This window comes from Thermomyces lanuginosus, assembly GCF_041956635.1.
Source record: "Thermomyces lanuginosus strain ATCC 200065 unplaced genomic scaffold VTN49scaffold_7, whole genome shotgun sequence".
Classification (NCBI taxonomy): Eukaryota; Fungi; Ascomycota; class Eurotiomycetes; order Eurotiales; family Trichocomaceae; genus Thermomyces; species Thermomyces lanuginosus.
Window position 1 is genome coordinate 1360383 of NW_027192341.1, and position 18150 is coordinate 1378532.

Genomic DNA, 18150 nt, shown 5'->3' on the forward strand with positions numbered 1-18150 from the left:
CCCCCCCCCCCCTTTTTCCCCTTGTTCGAAACGAAGCAGACACTAATCTCGAGACTAGCACATCGAGAAACAAAACGAGCTCATCAAATCCCTACAAGAGCGTATCAAACACTTTGAGGAAGGGACAGAGGAGGAAACCGTCCCGAAGGAGCGCGAGGTAAGTAACACCCCTTCCAGCCAGATCAAACATGCGTATGCTGACGTCCCATCCAGATCGAACTGCAGGAGATCATCCAGCGACAAGCCCGCGAAATCGCCCTGATCAGTTCAGCATGGTACAATCTCCAGGGCCGGTTGCAGAACAGCAATGTGACGGTGTCGCGATATCGGCATCCGGCCAACGCGGCGGGCGACTCGCAGCGAGGGTGGCTCGGACGCCAACGGGCGATTGTCGGAAGGTAAATTTCAACTGCAATACCCTAGACTTGAACTACTGTATATTTTTGTTGTTGTAGATATTAGAGCCCTGCTTCTGTAGTGGTCAGATTGATATACATCGGGGAGAATAGACTTGCTTGTCTGTGTTGTATTTGTACAATAATGGCAATCTCAAGCATCCAACTCCGTACATGCAAAGATGAAAACACTAAATGCATAACAACAAATTATTACAAGGCACTTGTCAAATCAGACCCTCTGCTGTAATCGGACCTTGATGTCCTTGGCGGGATAATACGTCCCGCTTCCCAAGCACCGCTTCACCGAAGTAGGCCATGACCCCGAGACTGGCTCAATCGTCCACATCGCCAGGATTGCTGCCGTCGTGGCCAGGACCTGCCGCTCTGTGAACCCGCGCGTTGTCTTGCCCAGCACGTCCTTGTCGATGCCGTACGGGAGGACCGTGCGACAAGTCACCGACTTCTTCTCGGATCCCTCGTTATCCTCAAGGAATCTGTCAGGGGAAAAGGTATCGGGGTCTCGGAAGAACGATGGGTCCATATGGTGCGCGCCAGCAGACACGGTGAGACGATCGCCAGGGCGGAAGCGGAATTTCTTCTGCTCGTTCTCTGGGTCGGTGAGAGTGAGGCCGTCGTTGCCGGTGACGGTGCGGGTTGCCACGGCGTGGACGTAGAGGCGGGTGGTCTCGATGTAGACCGCGCGTAACAGCGGGCAGTCCTGTAGGAGGCGCTGTACGTCGAGCTCCAAACGTGGCGGTTCCGCGAAGGGAAGGCCCGTCTCCTTCTGGCTGAGCCGCGATGCACGTGCAAACGGTGAGATCTCCTCACGGACAGCATCCAGGAGCTTCGGGTCGGAGTAAATATGGTAGAGCATCCAGAAGACGAGCAGCGGCGCGTCGGCAGTCGCGGCCCATAGCACAGCGGAGTTGAGCTTTGCACGCTTGGAAACCGTTACAGTGTCGATGCTGTTATTGGTGCTGTTTCCTGGAAGCTGCTGCCGCGCCTTGCGCATGCGCTCCTGCATCACTGCGGACACGTCGTCGAGGTCCCGGAAGTCGATGGGGACCGACCGCTCGTTCCCGTCCTCGATGGCGGCAAACGACGCCTCAAGCACTGCCATCAGCTGCTGAACCCGCTGTCGACCCGCATATGCCGCCGAGATTCCGGGCGATGGCAGCCATTTGGGTGCGCCGAACAGCAGCGCCGTAGACGCGCTGTGCCACGCCCATAGATCCTCCTGCAAACCCGGGTGGAATTCGATAAACGCCTCACCCAACAGAGCGTATGTTGCCATATGCGCGGTGAAGTTGCGTGCCAGCGCAAACAGCTTCGCCTCGCAGGTGGATGTGCCTTGGTCGTCGTCGATTACTTTCACACCAGCCCCGCGCTCCCACGCCGTCTGGTCCACGATGCTGTGATTAAAGGTGACAAAGTTGGCTGTTTCGCGTTTCAGGAATCGGGTCACAAAAGTCGTCAGCTCCCCAAGCTTCGTCTCGTCGGTAAAGAGCTCCAGCGGCGCCGCAAGGGCCTTGCGTGCTTCCCGGCTAAGTGATCGGTACAATCCGTTGTCGGCCATCACGTTCTCCATCAGTGTCTCCAGAAATGGCTCTGCGGTGGTCTGGCCATGTGACAGCACTTCGCGCTGCAGCGCCGGCGAGTACACAACATGGTGCGTTTTCCAGCCAATTTGTACTGCGACGATGGGGTCACCGATCGTTTTCCTTCAGAACCCATTAGCAAGATTCAACATTGTGATGTCTCAGAAGGACGGACACACCTCGCCGCGATTAAAAAGGAACGATGACCCCGATATAGAGACACCAAATGCCCCAACCCCGGCACCCAATACGGTAGTTTTCGAGCCCGTCGCTGCGGCCCATCGCGGCTCTGCAGACCCGTCACGAGGCGGGTTGCTAGACATGAAAAAAATAAAATGGCAACGAGAATCTGCCATCGATAGGACTGTGCGATGTCTTGGGGAGGTCGTATCAGCGTGGAGGGATCCATTGTCGCGTCAATTCTCGATGGATGCACTCATGCTTCGACTGCTTGGAGCCTGCGGGGGATCACAGACGTCGGACACTCCAGGGGAGGGAGGAATCTAGCGAGCGAATCGGACCGAGAGGTTACCTGGATTTATTGATTGACCGTACAGATTATAATTGAAATCAATGGATTGATAAGGCGAAAGTACCAGCCCATCTACATGACAGCGTGCGTTATTTTCCTGCTGTTCGACCTCGACTTCCCATCAGCTTCAGATGGAGCGGCTTCAGCTTGTCGAGTTTCAGAGTGTATCTAATCCCGATTAGGAAATGTTACTTAACTATATATAGATTAGCGTTCATCGAACTGGCGTGCATTTCAGACCCAACCTAAGGCAACTATTCCTGACTACCTCCAGACACAGTTAGCCATCCATCCATGGGAAGTTTCGAGTGCCAGGAGCTATCCACGATGTATTCATATGGTATGGCCCGCACCGCCGTCTTGCTTTTAACCTTGCGGTTCGTCACTGCACGTGTCCATCACGACTCATACCATCGCATCCCTGACCAGAGCCTAGCTCGAGTACTTGTGCTCGTATTGCTGCGCCGTGCTGTGCACAGGCTGCAGCCTCACCAATGAAGAGGTCCAACCCTCTGAGGGAAATGTTTCTTGATCTGCACTTGAAAACAGTAGTCAATTGGCCCGTAGCAGATTTTCCGTTTGTGCTTGCATTGGGCGATTAGCGATCCTTGCCGTCACGGCGATCGGACTGAGGTTTGCGCAGCTCGGAAGCCGGACGGATCGAAGTTCTATCTTCTCATTCGCTCAGCAGAAAACATGATGATAATGATGGTTCCAAAACCCTTTAAGCCCTGATCAACACGTTGTCCTAATACTGGGTCAGTTATTCTCATAGCACGTGTGATTAGCACATAAGGACATACCAACGAAATTGCGTGATGGCTGCACAAGAACCGCTGAAGATCCTCTCCTTTAATATGGTGCTATTGCCCACTCAATTTGATTAGTCTCGCTGACCGTACTTGAGACGGTGGCGGGGTCCGGGACCTTTCCAGTCTCCTCATCCTCGAAAGGGTCATGGAAACAATTCGTGACAAGGATGGACTGTGCCATGTGCCGCGATTATGCGAGCATTTTGATCTGATCGGAGGGACAAGCACCGGAAGGTGGCGTCCACTCTTTTCATTTTATTGCCTTGAAACTCCTTACTAAGAAACATGATAGAGGATTATTGCGATTATGCTCGGAAGAATGCAAATGACGGTTGGTGAGTGCATAGAAGCGTGCCAGGACTTAGCTACGCGAGTCTTCTCCTTGGAATCGGCGTCGAGTTCCTCAAAAAAAGTTTACACAGAAATTTTCATCCAAGTTCAAACAGCTATCGATACGGGACGCTTCCATTTCGTCCTCTCCAGCGCTTTCCGCCGAATGTCTAGAGAATGCAGTGAAGTTGATGATAAAGAGGTAATGCGTGGAAGGAGAATGCCGGGGCCACGGGGAACTCGGAAAGTCCACTGAGAAGACATGTTTACACGAAAACATGCTTTTTCGAAATGGAACGTGCACGAAAACGTATGTCAGCAACCACAGTTGCAAATAATTGAAGGCTTATGCATTTTAGGGTGATTTTAGCCATTACAAAGGACAATAGGGACGCACGTCCCACGCTTTTCAGGGCATACGATTCTTCGACCGCTTTCCAATCGTCCACCGTCTGGCGGGTTGCCCGAGCCACGTCGGCAGCAATCGGTTTGTTTAAGCCGATACGGCTCGGAGAAGAGAAGGTGCTAGGGGCCGAGCATCCAGAAACCCTTGTTGGCGTAAGGATCTTGGCCAACGTCCTCAAAAAGTCAAGAACGGTACGAGGATGCAGAGAAAATATGCCAACGAGCGCTGGAGGGACTAGGGAAGGTTTAGATTCAGCTATGCAACCACCCTCGCCACCATCGGCACCCTGGGCGAGATTCTTGAAAGTCAAGTACGATATGAAGAAGCAAAGGCAATGAGGGACGAGCCGATATTATTCTAGTATGAGGGACAATGTTACTAGGCCAACGCAACAAGATATGAAAGTGAAGATGCCTTGATGTACTAGAGATATGCCAGGCCCTTTAGCTCCCTAAATGGAAAAGTGAGACATGAAGATAAACCCGCGAAATCTGAGAAGTAACTGATAGAGGTCAAGAGATACGATATGAAAATGCAGGAAAACGAGGATAATGAGGAGACAATAAACAGGAAGATAGTCAGGAGTAAGGCGAGAGCTGCGGTAGATAACGAAGAGGAATGAAAAATCCCGCGAATGAACGGACGCGTGAAGGACGATGACGATATGGTATAATACCTGCATCTGACTTTGTAGTCTAACAGGTAACTTGTTGACGAGCAAAAGAGGGGCTAGAGAAGGTTCTGGGCAGCGATCATTTTTTGTCACCCTCTCCTACGTGTGCGTCATAGATGGCAGTTGATTATCAAGAGAAATATGAAATGACAAATGCTTTCCATGGACGAGCACTGAATGGGCTAGAGATAACAGTGGGTCAAGTCATCCATTATTTTCCATGACTATTGACAGGCTAGTTGAGAACCTACAAGCACAAGGCACGAGAGGCTGGGGCTATTCGTCTGAGAACAGGAGTTGTCATCCTGGGTAGTACTTGGATTGTCGAAAGTGATGTTCTATGTTTCCCAGAGTTTTTGAGTCTCTTTCTTACTGTACATACCCTCAGTGCAGTACGACGAAACCAAGGTCATTTGCGTCGTGCCAGCATTACAAGTCTGTCCAACGAGACGATCGAGATCATCCGAGTAGAAAGAATGCAGCTGCGTCCGCTATACATTGAAATGGGCGTCACATTCTTTACATCTCAACCTCTTTCTGTGCAGGCGAAGACAGACGCGTAAGACCACGGATTCGGAATTCGGCAGCAGGAGCTGGAGCAGCAGTTGTGGACTTAGATTTTTCCAACCCCCTCTCATTCTCCATACAGATCTAGGTAAGAGACGGCCGACGCACACGGAAAATCGCCAGTACGAAAAGTAACGAGGATATCTACAGCCCTCCTCCCCTGGAAGTGAAGAACAACGGGGTGCTATTCCTCCCAGCCGGGCTAGGGTGAAACCCTAGTCACGTGTCAATATTACCGGGCGTTTGCCCAAGGGCAGATGGCAAAGGCTATTCTACAGCAGGACATCCGCAAGTTTCCAGAACGGCTGGAGTTACCGTGTTCAATGCTCTTGAAGAATCATGAAAGTACAAGTACATTTCATGTGGATATCCAACAATATTACAGCTGAGATTGATTACTCCTCCGCCTGCAACACCCGACTCAACCTCTTACTATCCCTCTCATACTCCTCAATCTTCACCTGTGCCTGCTGCACCTTCTCCGCCAGCCACTGATACCTCATTCCAAGTTCCCTGACGGGGCGCTGCAGGTTCCCCAACAGCTGCAACTCCGACTCATACTTGCCCACCTTTGCATTCTCCTTATTGATCAGCAACGCGTAGGTCGCGAGGTCGAGCCGAGCACCCAGCGCACGGTCCGCTGTTAGTCGTCTAAACGCTGCGTGGTAGACGGGCCTTCCCGGACGGATCGTCGTGGGGCGCCCGTTGACGGATTTTACGGTGATGAGCTCGGCTTGTTCGAGGGCTTGGAGGGTTTCCTCGCCGTGGTCTTTGTACAGGTCGGAAAGGAGGATCCGGTTGTAAGGGACGGTGCCGTCATCGGACGACGCAAGTTGTTTGATGAGGTACCATGCTTGCTCGCGAGTCCAGTTCCGCTTACTCGTGTCGACTTCGAGAAGGTAGAATTTGAGGATCTCGGTGGCGGCCTGTTCGACAATGAGGTTGACGGCGTCTGTGGGAGTTAGTCAATTTTTCTCTCTGTAGGTATCTATTGATAGAACGTACTTCGCGGCGTCTCGCCCGCTTTGATCCGGTGCGCCATGAATTCTAAATCTGTCAGGCGCCCGCCCAACGTAGCAATGCACTCTTCCAGGCCATCGAGTCCCTGCGGGACGTCTGGCGGCGGGATGTTATGATCCTCCTCTGCGCTGCCGCGGCCCTGCAGGAACCGCATGACAAACTTCTTACCCACCTCCAACGAGGTATCACCTAGAGAGATTGTCCTAAACACCTGATTCGGCAGCGCGCGGCTCAACAACCTGGCAAATGAGGGCTCCGGGGTCAGGAAAATCACATGCGCAATGTCCTCTGTCACAAGAGCCGCGGCCCAGTCGGCGAGTTTGTCGTAGACAAGATTCGTCTCGCCGGTCTGCCGGTAGAGGAAATTATCGATGACGACGACGGGCCGTCGGTCAGGATGCGATTCGAGGTACTGCGCTTCCGAGAGCTGCGAGTCCTTTTCATCCGCCTGCTTAGCTTCAAGAGCGAGCTGCTTCAGCGCGCGCGCCGTGTTGCCCCAGATCTTGCTCAACTTGGTGTCGAGCGTTTCCGAGAACCCGGCCTTGGTGCCGATGACTGCTTGCGACGCCATGTCGATAAAACTGCTCATGCTGTTCATCCACGAGAACACGGGCCGGTAGCCGACCTGCGCCGCCGCAGCGGAGATGGTGGCTGCGTCGCCGCGGGCATCCTGGATCGGCTTGCAGTCGATCAGCACTTTATACTTGTGGTTCTTCAGGACGTGGTCCATGACCAGTTCCCTCTTTCCGGAGCCGTGCGGGCCATGCACCACGATAAACGTGCTGGTGTTATCCATCATCCAGGTATGAATCTGCTCAATGTCGGCCTTGCGGTCGTCCCAGATTGCAGCCAGCATGCTGCTCTCAGTCTTTCGGTGGGGGTGTAATGACAGAATGTTTGCCTTTTTAAACTGCCTGCGCAGCCATTCCCACACGCCGCCACTCTCGGAATTAAGCAGATACTTGATCTTGATCTTGATGCAAAAAGTCCGGATAGGATCAAAGACAATCACAGTAATGGATGCCAGCAGCGCTGCCAGCGCCGGAATCACAATCCTGGGGTGATTGAACATCCAGTCTCGAATCCACCTCCCCTTGACGCGCGACTGGTACGTTATCTTCAAGATAGCCTTACGATCCCCAGATGTCTTCAATCCATGCACGCAGCTCCTTGCCAGAATAGCACTCTTTGCCCTGACAAACCGCACGTTCGCATATTTCGGCAACGTCTTATCCGTCGGTTGGATTATTTCGATATTCTTAATCTTTCCATACCCGCGAAATATCGAAAACAGCGTCTCTTGATTCAACTCCGCAGCGTTGGGCGCAGCGCCGGGTTCCACCGGCAGGAACTCGACCTTAATCCCAGAGCTAGGGAAGAGATAAAGATCCTCAATCCAGGGCACGCCCAGTACGCGACCTACGCCAACTCCATCTCTGGGATTAAACCACGGCCGAATGGGATTTTTATCCAGATGCTCGACAACGGCGCGTTCGACGTCTTCATCAGAGAGCTCCGGTGGACGGGAATACGTGACGAAGAGCCCACCCTCATTGAATCGCGGCACCACTGACTGGATGCTAATTCCAATATCTTTCGGAATAGCACGTTCCGCAACCGCACGCGGATCTGCCGCCGCGTATTCAGGCTTATTGATCCGCCGAAGAATGTTCTCGATATACCGCTCCGGATCGACAAACGGGAGACGAAACAGCCATTGCAAACGTAAAGGGAGCGTATCTACCCGCCTTGCGTCAATAAACGAGGGCACCTCCGTCTCAAACGCCCTCAATCCCACTCACTGTTTATGAACAGCGCGCCCTCGTTCGGCTGCAGTCGGATGTGGCCCTGATAGCCACGATGTGTTACGGATACATGTCGTTGTTGGGCGAATAGAATCTGGGGAATCCGCCCTTGCGGACTTCGTGCGCAGCTAAAGAGCGCACGACGCATCATCTTCGTAGCATTGACACGAACATTGGTCGTGTCAGGCGCATTTTCGTTCTGTGTTGCTTCGATGACGTCGCGATAGCGATAACGATAGGCGGATTAGTCGATCGCTGATAAGATAAGACAGATTATGTAATCCAGCAGTCTCAACTTCGCATCTCGAGCATTCAACATTGAAGACAACTACTCGATCACGACGCCGCAACGGAGAAGACGGAATTTGTCAATTGACCATGGGCTGGTGGTGGTCGTCGCGCTCCCAAGCGCAGCAACAACAGCAACCATCATCTCAACCATCAGACAAACCCCAAGAACCACCTCAACCACCATCACAACCATCACCGGCAGCAGATCATGACCTATCGAACAAACCCCTCAGCCGCGACGAACGCGCCGAAGCAGAATTCCGTGAGATGCTAGCCAGTCTCGAAGCCGAAGCCAACACCGCCTCAACATCATCACAAAAATCATCAAACACAACAACCACCAAAAGCCAATCCGAACAACCTTCTTCCAAGCAAGAACGAAAACCCAACGACATCTCCTTTGAATCGCTCTACCCGGACGAAATGTCCTGTCGCTCGGCATTCGATTATGCCTTCTTCTGTCAATCGTTTGGCGGGCAATGGGTGAATGTGTACCGGTACGGCGAGCTACGGTCGTGCAGCGAGCACTGGGAGAATTTCTGGCTGTGCATGAAGGCGCGGACGTATCCGGATGAGGAGCGCAAGCGCATGATTCGGGATCATTACCGCAAAAAAGCTGTCAAGTATAAGACGGGGCCGAGTAGTGAGGATGTTTGGGATGTTCGGACGGAGAGTATTGGGCATTTGGCGTTTAAGGGGGACTGGGATGCTCTTTTGAACGAGGAGAAAATGAAGAATGAATCATCTTGATTTTTTTTTTCCTGTAATTGATTTGAACTACTCATGTTCTTCCTGTGCTATATATAGAAAGACGGATAGAAATTTCAATTCATGACTTGGATTCATTCCTCTAGTCCATCGCTCGAGACATGAAAGAATCAGAACAAATATCTACAAAAAAGCAAAAGACGTCAAATCATCAATCAATCATAACAACCAGAAAACACAACCATTCAACCCTATTTTTTTGTCATCGCGGATCATGCATGACCTGCCATGCAAAAGAACAGAAAATTAGAACAAAGAACTGTCTCAAGCTTCAACCGCCACCTTGGGAACTGCATCTGCAGCCGGCCGCCGGACAATACCACCTGTCACCGGCAGTTGAGATCCAATGCCCATCAAGTACGAGTCAACTTCACGGGCAGCCTGACGCCCTTCATTGATGCCCCAGACAATCAACGACTGTCCGCGCCGGCAGTCACCCGCAGCGAAGACACCAGGGATGTTGGTGCAGTACTGGCCGGGCGGAGTCTTGACGTTCTTGCGAGCATCACGCTCAATCTCGTCGCCCAGGAGTCGATCCTCTGGTCCCAGGAAGCCCATCGACAAAAGAACCAGATCGGCCGGGAAGAATTGCTCGCTGCCCTCGATCGTCTTCATGTCCCAGCCGCCAGAGGCACTCTTAGTCCACTCCACGCGCACGGTGTTGATGCCCTTGACATGGCCGTTCTCATCGCCGACGAACTCCTTGGACATGATACAGTACTCGCGCGGATCCTTGCCCATGTGCGTCTTGACCTCCGCATGGCCGTAGTCCACACGGTAGATCCGCGGCCACTGCGGCCATGGGTTGTCGCGGGCGCGCTCCGGCGGAGGCTGGGGCAGAAGCTCAAAGTTGGTGATGCTCTTGGCACCATGGCGCAGCGAAGTACCAATGCAGTCGTTACCGGTATCACCACCACCAATGACCACGACGTGCTTGTCCTTGGCCGAGATGTACGCGCCATCCGCGTGCTTCGAATCCAGCAGCGACTTGGTGTTCTTGTGCAGGAACTCCATGGCGAAGTGAATGCCCTGGAGGTCGCGGCCGGGGATCTTCAGGTCACGAGCCACAGTCGCGCCAGTCGCAATGATGACAGCATCGTTGCTCTTGCGCAGCGACTCCAGGCTCACCTCCTGGTCAGGACCGACGACCGTGTTGGGAACAAACTTGATGCCCTCGGCCGCCATGAGGTCCACGCGACGCTGGACAATCTTCTTGTCGAGCTTCATGTTGGGAATACCGTACATGAGCAGGCCGCCGATGCGGTCAGCACGCTCGTAGACGGTAACAGAGTGGCCGGCGCGGTTGAGCTGGTCCGCCGCGGCGAGACCAGCCGGACCAGAGCCAATGATAGCGACAGTCTTGCCGGTGCGGACCGGCGGCGGGCGTGGCTTGATCCAGCCCATCTCGAAACCACGGTCGATGATGGCGCACTCGATGGACTTGATGCCGACAGGGTCCTCGCTGATGCCCAGAACGCAAGCACCCTCGCACGGCGCCGGGCAGACGCGACCGGTGAACTCGGGGAAGTTGTTGGTCATCAACAGGCGGTTCAGCGCATCCTGCCACTGGTTCTGGAACACGAGCTCGTTCCACTTGGGGATGATGTTCGAAATCGGGCAACCGGTGTCGGACTGGCAGAACGGCACACCGCAGTCCATGCAGCGCGCCGACTGGTACTTGAGCTCGTCCTCAGTCAGGCGGCTGGACAGCTCGGCCCAGTCGCGAGTGCGGGTGGCGGGGCTGCGGTACTTCTCGCTGCGTCGGCTGTACTTCATGAAACCACGAGTCTTGTCCAAAATCAAGGCAGTCCGCTTCTTCTCGGTCTTGGAGTCGGTGACACTGTCCTCAATGTCCAGCAAATCGCTCTTCTTTTCCGTGGATTCAGGCTTGGCCTCCTTCTTCTCCGGCGCCGGGTGGTAGGGCAGCTTGGGAAGCGTCGACTCGGCCTTCTTAGCGGCCTCGGCCTTGGCCGCCTCCTGCTCCAGGACACGCTTGTAGTCGGTAGGCAGGATCTTAACAAAGCGTGGCAGCGCGCGGTTGAAGTCCAGAAGGATACGCGCGGCCAGTTCCGAGCCGGTGTAGTGATGATGGTCCTCGATCAGGCCACGCACAAAGGCAATTTCAGCAGGATCCTCCAGACCAGACACCTCCACCATCTCCATGTTGATCTTGGAATGGAAGTCCTGGTTGACGTCGAGGACGTACGCGATACCGCCAGACATACCTGCGGCGAAGTTGCGACCAGTCGGGCCCAGCACCACCACGCGGCCACCGGTCATGTACTCGCAACCGTGGTCGCCGACGCCTTCCACGACGGCCGTGGCGCCGGAGTTGCGAACCGCGAAACGCTCCGCAGCGACACCGCGGAAGAAGCAGGTACCGCTCGTGGCACCGTACAGGCAAGTGTTGCCAATGATGATGTTCTCCTCCGCCTTGAAGACCGCACCGCGGGGCGGGTAGATGATGAGACGGCCACCCGACAAGCCCTTGCCGACGTAATCATTGGCATCGCCCTCCAGTTCCAGTGTGATACCCGGGGCGAGATAGGCACCGAACGACTGGCCGGCGGAACCCTTGATGTTGACATGGATGGTGTCCTGGGGCAAGCCAGCTTCGCCGTAGCGACGGCTGACCTGGTACGACAAGGTGGTACCCAGAGCTCGGTCGGTGTTGACAATATCGCACTCAATCCGGCACGGAAGACCCTTTTCGAGGGCCAGCTCCGACTCGGCAATGAGCTTGTTGTCCAGACGGGTGTGCAGGCGGTGATCCTGCTTGCGGACATTGTACGTGGCAACACCTGGACGCAGGGTGTGTGCCGGAGTCAAGATGAGCGACAGGTCAATGTTCTCGAGCTTGGAGGATCGAAGGTCATCGCGGACCTTGAGCAGCTCCGCGCGACCAACCATCTCGTTGATGGTGCGGATGCCCAGCTTGGCCATGATAGCACGCAGCTCATTGGCGACATAGTAGAAGAAGTTGATCACATGCTCCGGGGTGCCCTTGAACTTCTTGCGCAGCTCAGGGTCCTGAGTCGCGATACCGACGGGGCAAGTGTTCAGATGGCACTCTGCGATCAGTTAGTCCAAGAGTTCCCAAGGAAGGAAGGAATCAAGGGGGAATACGCACTCTTCATCATGACGCAACCCATGGCAATCAACGGAGTGGTAGCAAAGCCGAACTCTTCAGCGCCCAGCAAGCAGGCAATGGCGACATCGCGACCCGTCCGCAGCTGGCCATCGGTCTGGACGACCACCCGACCACGGAGATCGTTCAAGACCAGAGTCTGGTGAGTCTCGGCGAGACCCAGCTCGAAAGGCAAACCGGCGTGCTTGATACCGGTCCATCGCGAGGCGCCAGTACCGCCGTCGTGACCAGAGATGAGGATGTGGTCCGCCTTGGCCTTTGCGACACCCGAGGCAACAATGCCGACGCCGACCTCGGACACGAGCTTGACGGAGACGCGCGAGCGAGGGTTGGAGCACTTGAGATCATAGATCAGCTGCTTCAGATCTTCAATGGAGTAGATATCGTGGTGCGGCGGCGGGGAGATCAAGCCGACACCGGGCGTCGAATGCCGCGTCTTGGCGATGGGGCCGGAGACTTTGTGCCCCGGAAGCTCTCCACCCTCACCGGGCTTGGCACCCTGGGCCATCTTGATCTGCAACTCATCGGCATCGGAGAGATAAGCGGACGTGACACCGAAGCGACCGGAGGCCACCTGCTTAATGGCAGAGCGCATTGTGTCGCCATTCTCCAGGCGCTTGCTGCGCTCCGGGTCCTCACCACCTTCACCGGTGTTGGACTTGCCGCCGAGACGGTTCATCGCAATGGCGAGGGTGGTGTGAGACTCCATCGAGATCGAGCCGTACGACATGGCTCCGGTGACGAAGCGGCGAACGATCTCGGTCCATGGTTCCACCTGGTCGATCGGGATCGGAGTGCGCTGGTCGTAGTCAAAGTCCAGCATGCCACGCAGCGTGCAGTTCTTGATCGCCTCGTGCTCCGATCGAGCATACGCCTCGTAGGACTTGTCGTTGTTGGTCCGCACGGCATCTTGCAGATTCGCGATGCTGACGGGGTCATTGACGTGCGGCTCACCGCCATCACGCCAGTGATACTCGCCAGACTCGGGCAGGCCAGGGATCTCGACAATTTGTCGGGTGGGGTATCCTCGCTCGTGGAAAGCAAAAGCGTCCTGCGCGATGAGTTCAAAGTTGAGACCACGGATGCGGCTGGGGGTTCCCGCAAAGCAGCGGTCGATGACCACATCGTCGATACCCAAGGCCTCGAAGATCTGAGCGCCCTTGTACGACTGCAGCGTGGAGATACCCATCTTGCTCATGACCTTGAGGATACCGCCATCGCACGAAGCCTTGTAGTTCTGAAGCACCTGCTCATCGGTCAGGGGCTTGCGGATGAGCTTCTCACGGTTCATCTTCAGGATGCACTCCATGGCCAGGTACGGGCAGATGCCATCCGCACCGTAGCCGAGCAGCACGCACATGTGGTGGACCTCGCGCGCTTCGCCCGTCTCAACAACCAGGGCGGCCAGCGAACGCCACTTGTTGCGAACCAGGTGGTGATGCACCAGACCGGTCGCCAGCAGCGCGGAGACGGGGACCCGGTCGGCACTGGTCGCACGATCGGACAGGATGATGATCTTGTCGCCATTCTGGATGGCCTCCGTGGCGGCATCGCAAATGGCATCCAGGGCGGCGAGATAGCCCGGGATGCCCCGCTTCTTCTCGAACGTGATGTCGATGGTCTTGACCGTCCAGTCCGGATGAACCTTGCTGATGTTCTGGACGGCCTGGAACTCCTTCAGGGTCAGGATGGGCGACGGAAGCATCAGACGGTGGCATTGCGAGGGCTCCATCTCGAGCAGGTTGCCCTGCGGACCAACGTAGCACTCCAGAGACATGACGATGGCCTCTCGGATGGGATCGATGGGCGGGTTGGTGACCTGGGCGAACAGCTGGCGGAAGTACTCGTAGAGCAGGCGCGGCTGCTGAGCCATGCAGGCCAGCGGCGCATCGTTACCCATGGAGCCAAGGGCCTCCTTGGAGTCGGCGGCCATGGGGCCGAGCAGGAGACTGACCTGCTCAAAGGAGTAGCCAAAGGCCTTGAGGCGAACATCGTTCTGCACGGTGCTGTCATCCAGGGTGACGGTAAATGTCTCGTTCTGTTCTTCCAAGGATTTGTAGACACCAGGCAAGGTCAGCAAGCCCTTGTCCAGCCAGGCGCGGAAGTCCTGGCGGTGGGCGACCGTGCTCTTGAGCTCTGCGTCGTCGATGATGCGGCCAGCGACGGTGTCGACCAGGAGCATCTTGCCGGGCTGCAGGCGACCCTTCTGAATGATGGACTCGGGGTCGAGGTCGATGGTGCCGACCTCGGACGCGCAGATGATGCGGTCGTCGTCCGTCACGTAGAATCGGCAAGGGCGCAGACCGTTCCGGTCCAGGTTGGCACCGCAGTAGCGGCCGTCGGAGAAGGTGAACAGCGCCGGGCCGTCCCAGGGCTCCATCTGGCAGGCCGCCCATTCGTAAAAGGCCGCTTTGGCGGGGTCCATGTTCTGATTACCCTGCCAGGCCTCGGGGATCATCAGCATAACCGCCTCGGGCAACGACAGCACGCCATTGATCATCAACAGCTCCAAGACGTTGTCGAATGCCGCCGAGTCCGAGCCGCCATCCTCGATGATGGGGAACAGGCTCTCGATCTCGTCGCCAAAGATCTCCGACTTGAGCACCCCCTCGCGCGCCCGCATCCAGTTCTTGTTGCCGCGCAGCGTGTTGATTTCTCCGTTGTGGGCCGCCCAGCGCAACGGTTGCGCCCGGTCCCAGGAGGGGAAGGTGTTTGTGGAGAATCGGGAATGGACGAGCGCGAAATGGCCTTCATAGTCGACGTTGACCAGATCATGGTAATACTCGTAGACCTGCACGGGGGCCAGCTGACCCTTGTAGACGATGTTGCGGTTACTGAGCGAGCACAGATAGAACCAATTGGAGATGCTCAGGGTGTGGGTGGCGCGCTTTCGCAGCAGATACAGCTGGCGCTCAAAGTACCGCTGGTCGAACGTCTCGGGATCGGTCATCTGGGGCTTGTCCCCGTCACCGTAGGCGGAGCGCAGCACAACGAACGGCTGCATGATGAGCGGCTCTCGCGAGCGCGCTGCGGGCCCGAGGATGGTCGAGTCGCGGGGGACCTCCCGCCAGCCCAGCACGCGGAGGCCGAGCGAGGTTGCAATCTCCTCAAAGGTGGCAATGGATTCCTTCAGGACCTGCTGATCGGGTTTGAAGAACAGGTTCCCGGCGGCATACTGCCCCGGCGGCGGCAGCTCCACGCCCACCTCACGAGCGAAATTCTTGACAAAGAACTTGTGGGGGATGCTGGTCATGACACCCGCGCCGTCGCCGTCTCGTGCATCGGACCCGACGGCACCGCGGTGCGTCATGTTGCAGAGGAGATTCCGGGCTGGATCCACGTTAGCCCACTGGCCCCCATGACGACCCCATCGGCCAACTCACCATCGCTGATGATCTTGTGGCTTGCCTTGCCCTTGATATGGCTGGTCCTCGGTCAGCATCATCCGCCGCGTCCGACCGGCGGGGAAACTTACGCGGCAAAGCCTACACCGCAGGCATCCTTCTCGAGTTCCGGGTTGTACAGACCCTGGGCCGCCGGGAGGGCATCGGCCCAGCCGAAGCCCTTGGCCGGCTGAAAGGCGGAATACTCCTGAGGCGGCTGCTGGTTGTTTATTTCATTTCCGTAGACTTCCTCCAGGAGACCCATTCTTCCGCCGGGAACCGACAGAAAGAATGTGCAATGGGTACGAAAGAGGGCGATGGACTAGTCGAACGACGAGATGACTAGACTCCGCGAGATCGACTCTGAGCGCGTGCCAGGAGAGCCGAGAGATGAGACACCCCGAGGGAGAGAGGGAACAGGAACGAAAAACCTAATGGGGGGCAATGCAGATCGTGTCGTCACGACTGAAGGGCCGAGCTGATGGGCTGAGGAGCTGATGCCGGGGCGAGGCAAGACAACACAACCCGTGCGGCCAGGGACAATGAGGAGCAGCAAGTGGATGGAGGAAGAAGAAAAGACAAATCCGGGGGGCGAACAGGAGAAAAAATATCAGGGCGGGTGGGCACAGCCGGAGAGGCGATGGTGGGGGAGAGCCGGCGCTTGACAAAAAATAAATCCTAAGAAAAAAATCAAAATCAAAAAAAAAATCAAATATAGTCTCCCTCCAAGGTGGTGGAGCAGACGCAGACTCCGCTCCGTCTGCTGTGCTCCCAGCCGCGCACGCCGGTCCTCCGTCTGTGACTCTGGATGCCTCGTCTGCGCGTGGATGGCTGGCCGCTGCAGGGCCCGCGATGGTCTGCTCAGACCCCGGATTGCCACCTGCAGACCCCATGGTTACCTCTTGTCGTCGCCCCGGCTCTGTCTGGGAATAGCATGAACAGGACTCGAATTAATCCTAACGCGGACAGCGCCGAATTGTCGAATTGCCTTTCCGTAGCGAGAATAGCGACCCGAAGCACACCCGCTGGCGGCCCCCCGGCTTCCCCGATGCGAACTGACTTGACATGCAAGCAGCTTCGCTCCACGGGAGGGCGATAAGCATTGCACGGGCCAATGAGGGGCGGCAGAATTCGCCTTACAGGCTTAGTTACAGATAGCTTAATTCGAATATGGGCCTGGGGCGGGCCGTATTGTCACCCCGTTACCAGATGTAATTTTTCCGGATCCCGCATCCAGACGACTGGTTCTGGCAGCGGACCAGTCTCGGGACGAGGCATTGGGCATGCCGCAAACGGGCATCGCATTGGGAACCGATGTGTCCGGGAGGGGCACGCGGCACACCAGCCGGGCAGCGGACGACACGAAACGGCCGCCCGGCCGCACCGGACACAGGCCGCGATGGCGTCCCAAATCGCATGCATGGACGGCCCGGATTGTTCTTGATTCGATTATGCTTTTATATTTCACGATAGAAAACGCCCTTATCGACCACCGTTCTCCGCAGATCTCCTGCGCCAAGCGGCCCCGCCCGATGTCGGCAGTCCCTCCGAGGCGCACGCCGACCGGTCATTGGCGGCCTGCGTTTACTCCATGTCAAGGTTTCTGGTCATCGATCTCTTATCTATGCTCCTCCTGATTGGGCTCCGGCCATCTTGGCTCGGCTTGGCGGCTTCCCTGGATCGGACAGCTGTTCACATGTTGGCGGCAGCCGAGTTCCAACGCCTTCCACCGCAGGGGCGAACCCGGTCGCCGGAGGCGATCTCAGACCCGAAAACGCCCGATGTCTGTCGCCAACCGACGCAGTTTTGAGTCACCGAAGATCGGAGCTCGGGCGATATCGGACGGCGCCTGCCCAGAATGGCAGAGTCCATGGTTGCGCCATCTGGAGTCGACAATTTGAGGAATGGGGAGGGGAAATGCGCGGCCGGATGATGTGCAGCACTCCGGACAGGCTCCCAATGCCTGAGCTCCGACTCGGGGGGGACCCTGGCACGAGTCCCGAGCGCTGGGTGTGGGGGTGCAGCGACGGAATATTCTCGGCAGATCGGGCCCCGTCCAAGCCGCCAAGGCCCCATGGCCCATGCAGAACCGCCAAGGCCAGGGAGCTCGGCCATCGGTCAAGTCGGCACGTGATCTTGAGCGGCCGCTGATGACACGTGATAATAGGTCACATGCACGAGCCCCGGACTAAGAGGGTAACTAACATAATTGCCCGACCCAATTACAGCCATAGCCCGGATAGGTCAGGGGTAGACCGTCTCACTCGTAGCAACGAGTTGGATATGAGAAAGTCGGGAGTTCGAATCTCTCTCTGGGCAGTTTTTTTATATCCTATACCCGTTCGTGAGGCTTGTCGAATCAACAACGAATTTGTTTCCTGATTTTTTTTTTTTTTTAAAAATTTTTTTCTCGTCTTGT

General features: G+C 56.1%; 9 protein-coding genes and 1 non-coding gene across 10 annotated transcripts in view; 4 read left to right on the forward strand and 6 right to left on the reverse strand.

The window, feature by feature from the left end:
* VTN49DRAFT_8001 (uncharacterized protein) overlaps positions 1-402 on the forward strand; it is a gene marked incomplete at both ends in the record, with an annotated part of 3097 nt that extends 2695 nt beyond the window's left edge. Inside the window, 2 exons of the mRNA XM_069416334.1 lie at positions 59-157; positions 214-402. Of these exons, the coding sequence (XP_069272362.1) occupies positions 59-157; positions 214-402 (288 nt within the window). The remainder of the gene's footprint in view (positions 1-58; positions 158-213) is intronic.
* Positions 403-627: 225 nt separating this feature from the next.
* On the reverse strand, positions 628-2405 carry VTN49DRAFT_8002 (uncharacterized protein; the record flags this gene model as incomplete). Its single annotated transcript, XM_069416335.1, has 2 exons — positions 628-2119; positions 2176-2405. 2 exons carry the CDS (start codon positions 2403-2405, stop codon positions 628-630), a joined length of 1722 nt encoding a protein of 573 aa, XP_069272363.1.
* A 791-nt stretch (positions 2406-3196) lies between these two features.
* VTN49DRAFT_8003 (uncharacterized protein) lies at positions 3197-3521 on the reverse strand (the record flags this gene model as incomplete). The annotated part of the gene is made up of 3 exons (XM_069416336.1): positions 3197-3276; positions 3332-3364; positions 3431-3521. The coding sequence occupies 3 exons, from the start codon at positions 3519-3521 to the stop codon at positions 3197-3199; spliced, it is 204 nt and encodes a 67-aa protein (XP_069272364.1).
* A 427-nt stretch (positions 3522-3948) lies between these two features.
* VTN49DRAFT_8004 (uncharacterized protein) lies at positions 3949-4414 on the forward strand (the record flags this gene model as incomplete). The annotated part of the gene is made up of 2 exons (XM_069416337.1): positions 3949-3980; positions 4030-4414. The coding sequence occupies 2 exons, from the start codon at positions 3949-3951 to the stop codon at positions 4412-4414; spliced, it is 417 nt and encodes a 138-aa protein (XP_069272365.1).
* Positions 4415-5711: 1297 nt separating this feature from the next.
* Positions 5712-8292, reverse strand: VTN49DRAFT_8005 (uncharacterized protein; the record flags this gene model as incomplete). The annotated part of the gene is made up of 3 exons (XM_069416338.1): positions 5712-6268; positions 6322-8076; positions 8139-8292. The coding sequence occupies 3 exons, from the start codon at positions 8290-8292 to the stop codon at positions 5712-5714; spliced, it is 2466 nt and encodes an 821-aa protein (XP_069272366.1).
* Positions 8293-8519: 227 nt separating this feature from the next.
* Positions 8520-9182, forward strand: VTN49DRAFT_8006 (uncharacterized protein; the record flags this gene model as incomplete). Its single annotated transcript, XM_069416339.1, has 1 exon — positions 8520-9182. The coding sequence occupies one exon, from the start codon at positions 8520-8522 to the stop codon at positions 9180-9182; it is 663 nt and encodes a 220-aa protein (XP_069272367.1).
* Positions 9183-9464: 282 nt separating this feature from the next.
* Positions 9465-15996, reverse strand: VTN49DRAFT_8007 (uncharacterized protein; the record flags this gene model as incomplete). Its single annotated transcript, XM_069416340.1, has 4 exons — positions 9465-12271; positions 12331-15678; positions 15732-15772; positions 15824-15996. 4 exons carry the CDS (start codon positions 15994-15996, stop codon positions 9465-9467), a joined length of 6369 nt encoding a protein of 2122 aa, XP_069272368.1.
* Positions 15997-16341: 345 nt separating this feature from the next.
* On the reverse strand, positions 16342-17149 carry VTN49DRAFT_8008 (uncharacterized protein; the record flags this gene model as incomplete). Its single annotated transcript, XM_069416341.1, has 4 exons — positions 16342-16409; positions 16476-16611; positions 16677-16866; positions 16938-17149. The coding sequence occupies 4 exons, from the start codon at positions 17147-17149 to the stop codon at positions 16342-16344; spliced, it is 606 nt and encodes a 201-aa protein (XP_069272369.1).
* Positions 17150-17423: 274 nt separating this feature from the next.
* Positions 17424-17846, reverse strand: VTN49DRAFT_8009 (uncharacterized protein; the record flags this gene model as incomplete). Its single annotated transcript, XM_069416342.1, has 1 exon — positions 17424-17846. The coding sequence occupies one exon, from the start codon at positions 17844-17846 to the stop codon at positions 17424-17426; it is 423 nt and encodes a 140-aa protein (XP_069272370.1).
* A 118-nt stretch (positions 17847-17964) lies between these two features.
* VTN49DRAFT_t9 lies at positions 17965-18050 on the forward strand. The gene has a single exon. It is a non-coding gene; the product is annotated as a tRNA-Thr (tRNA).
* The last annotated feature ends 100 nt before the right edge of the window (positions 18051-18150 follow it).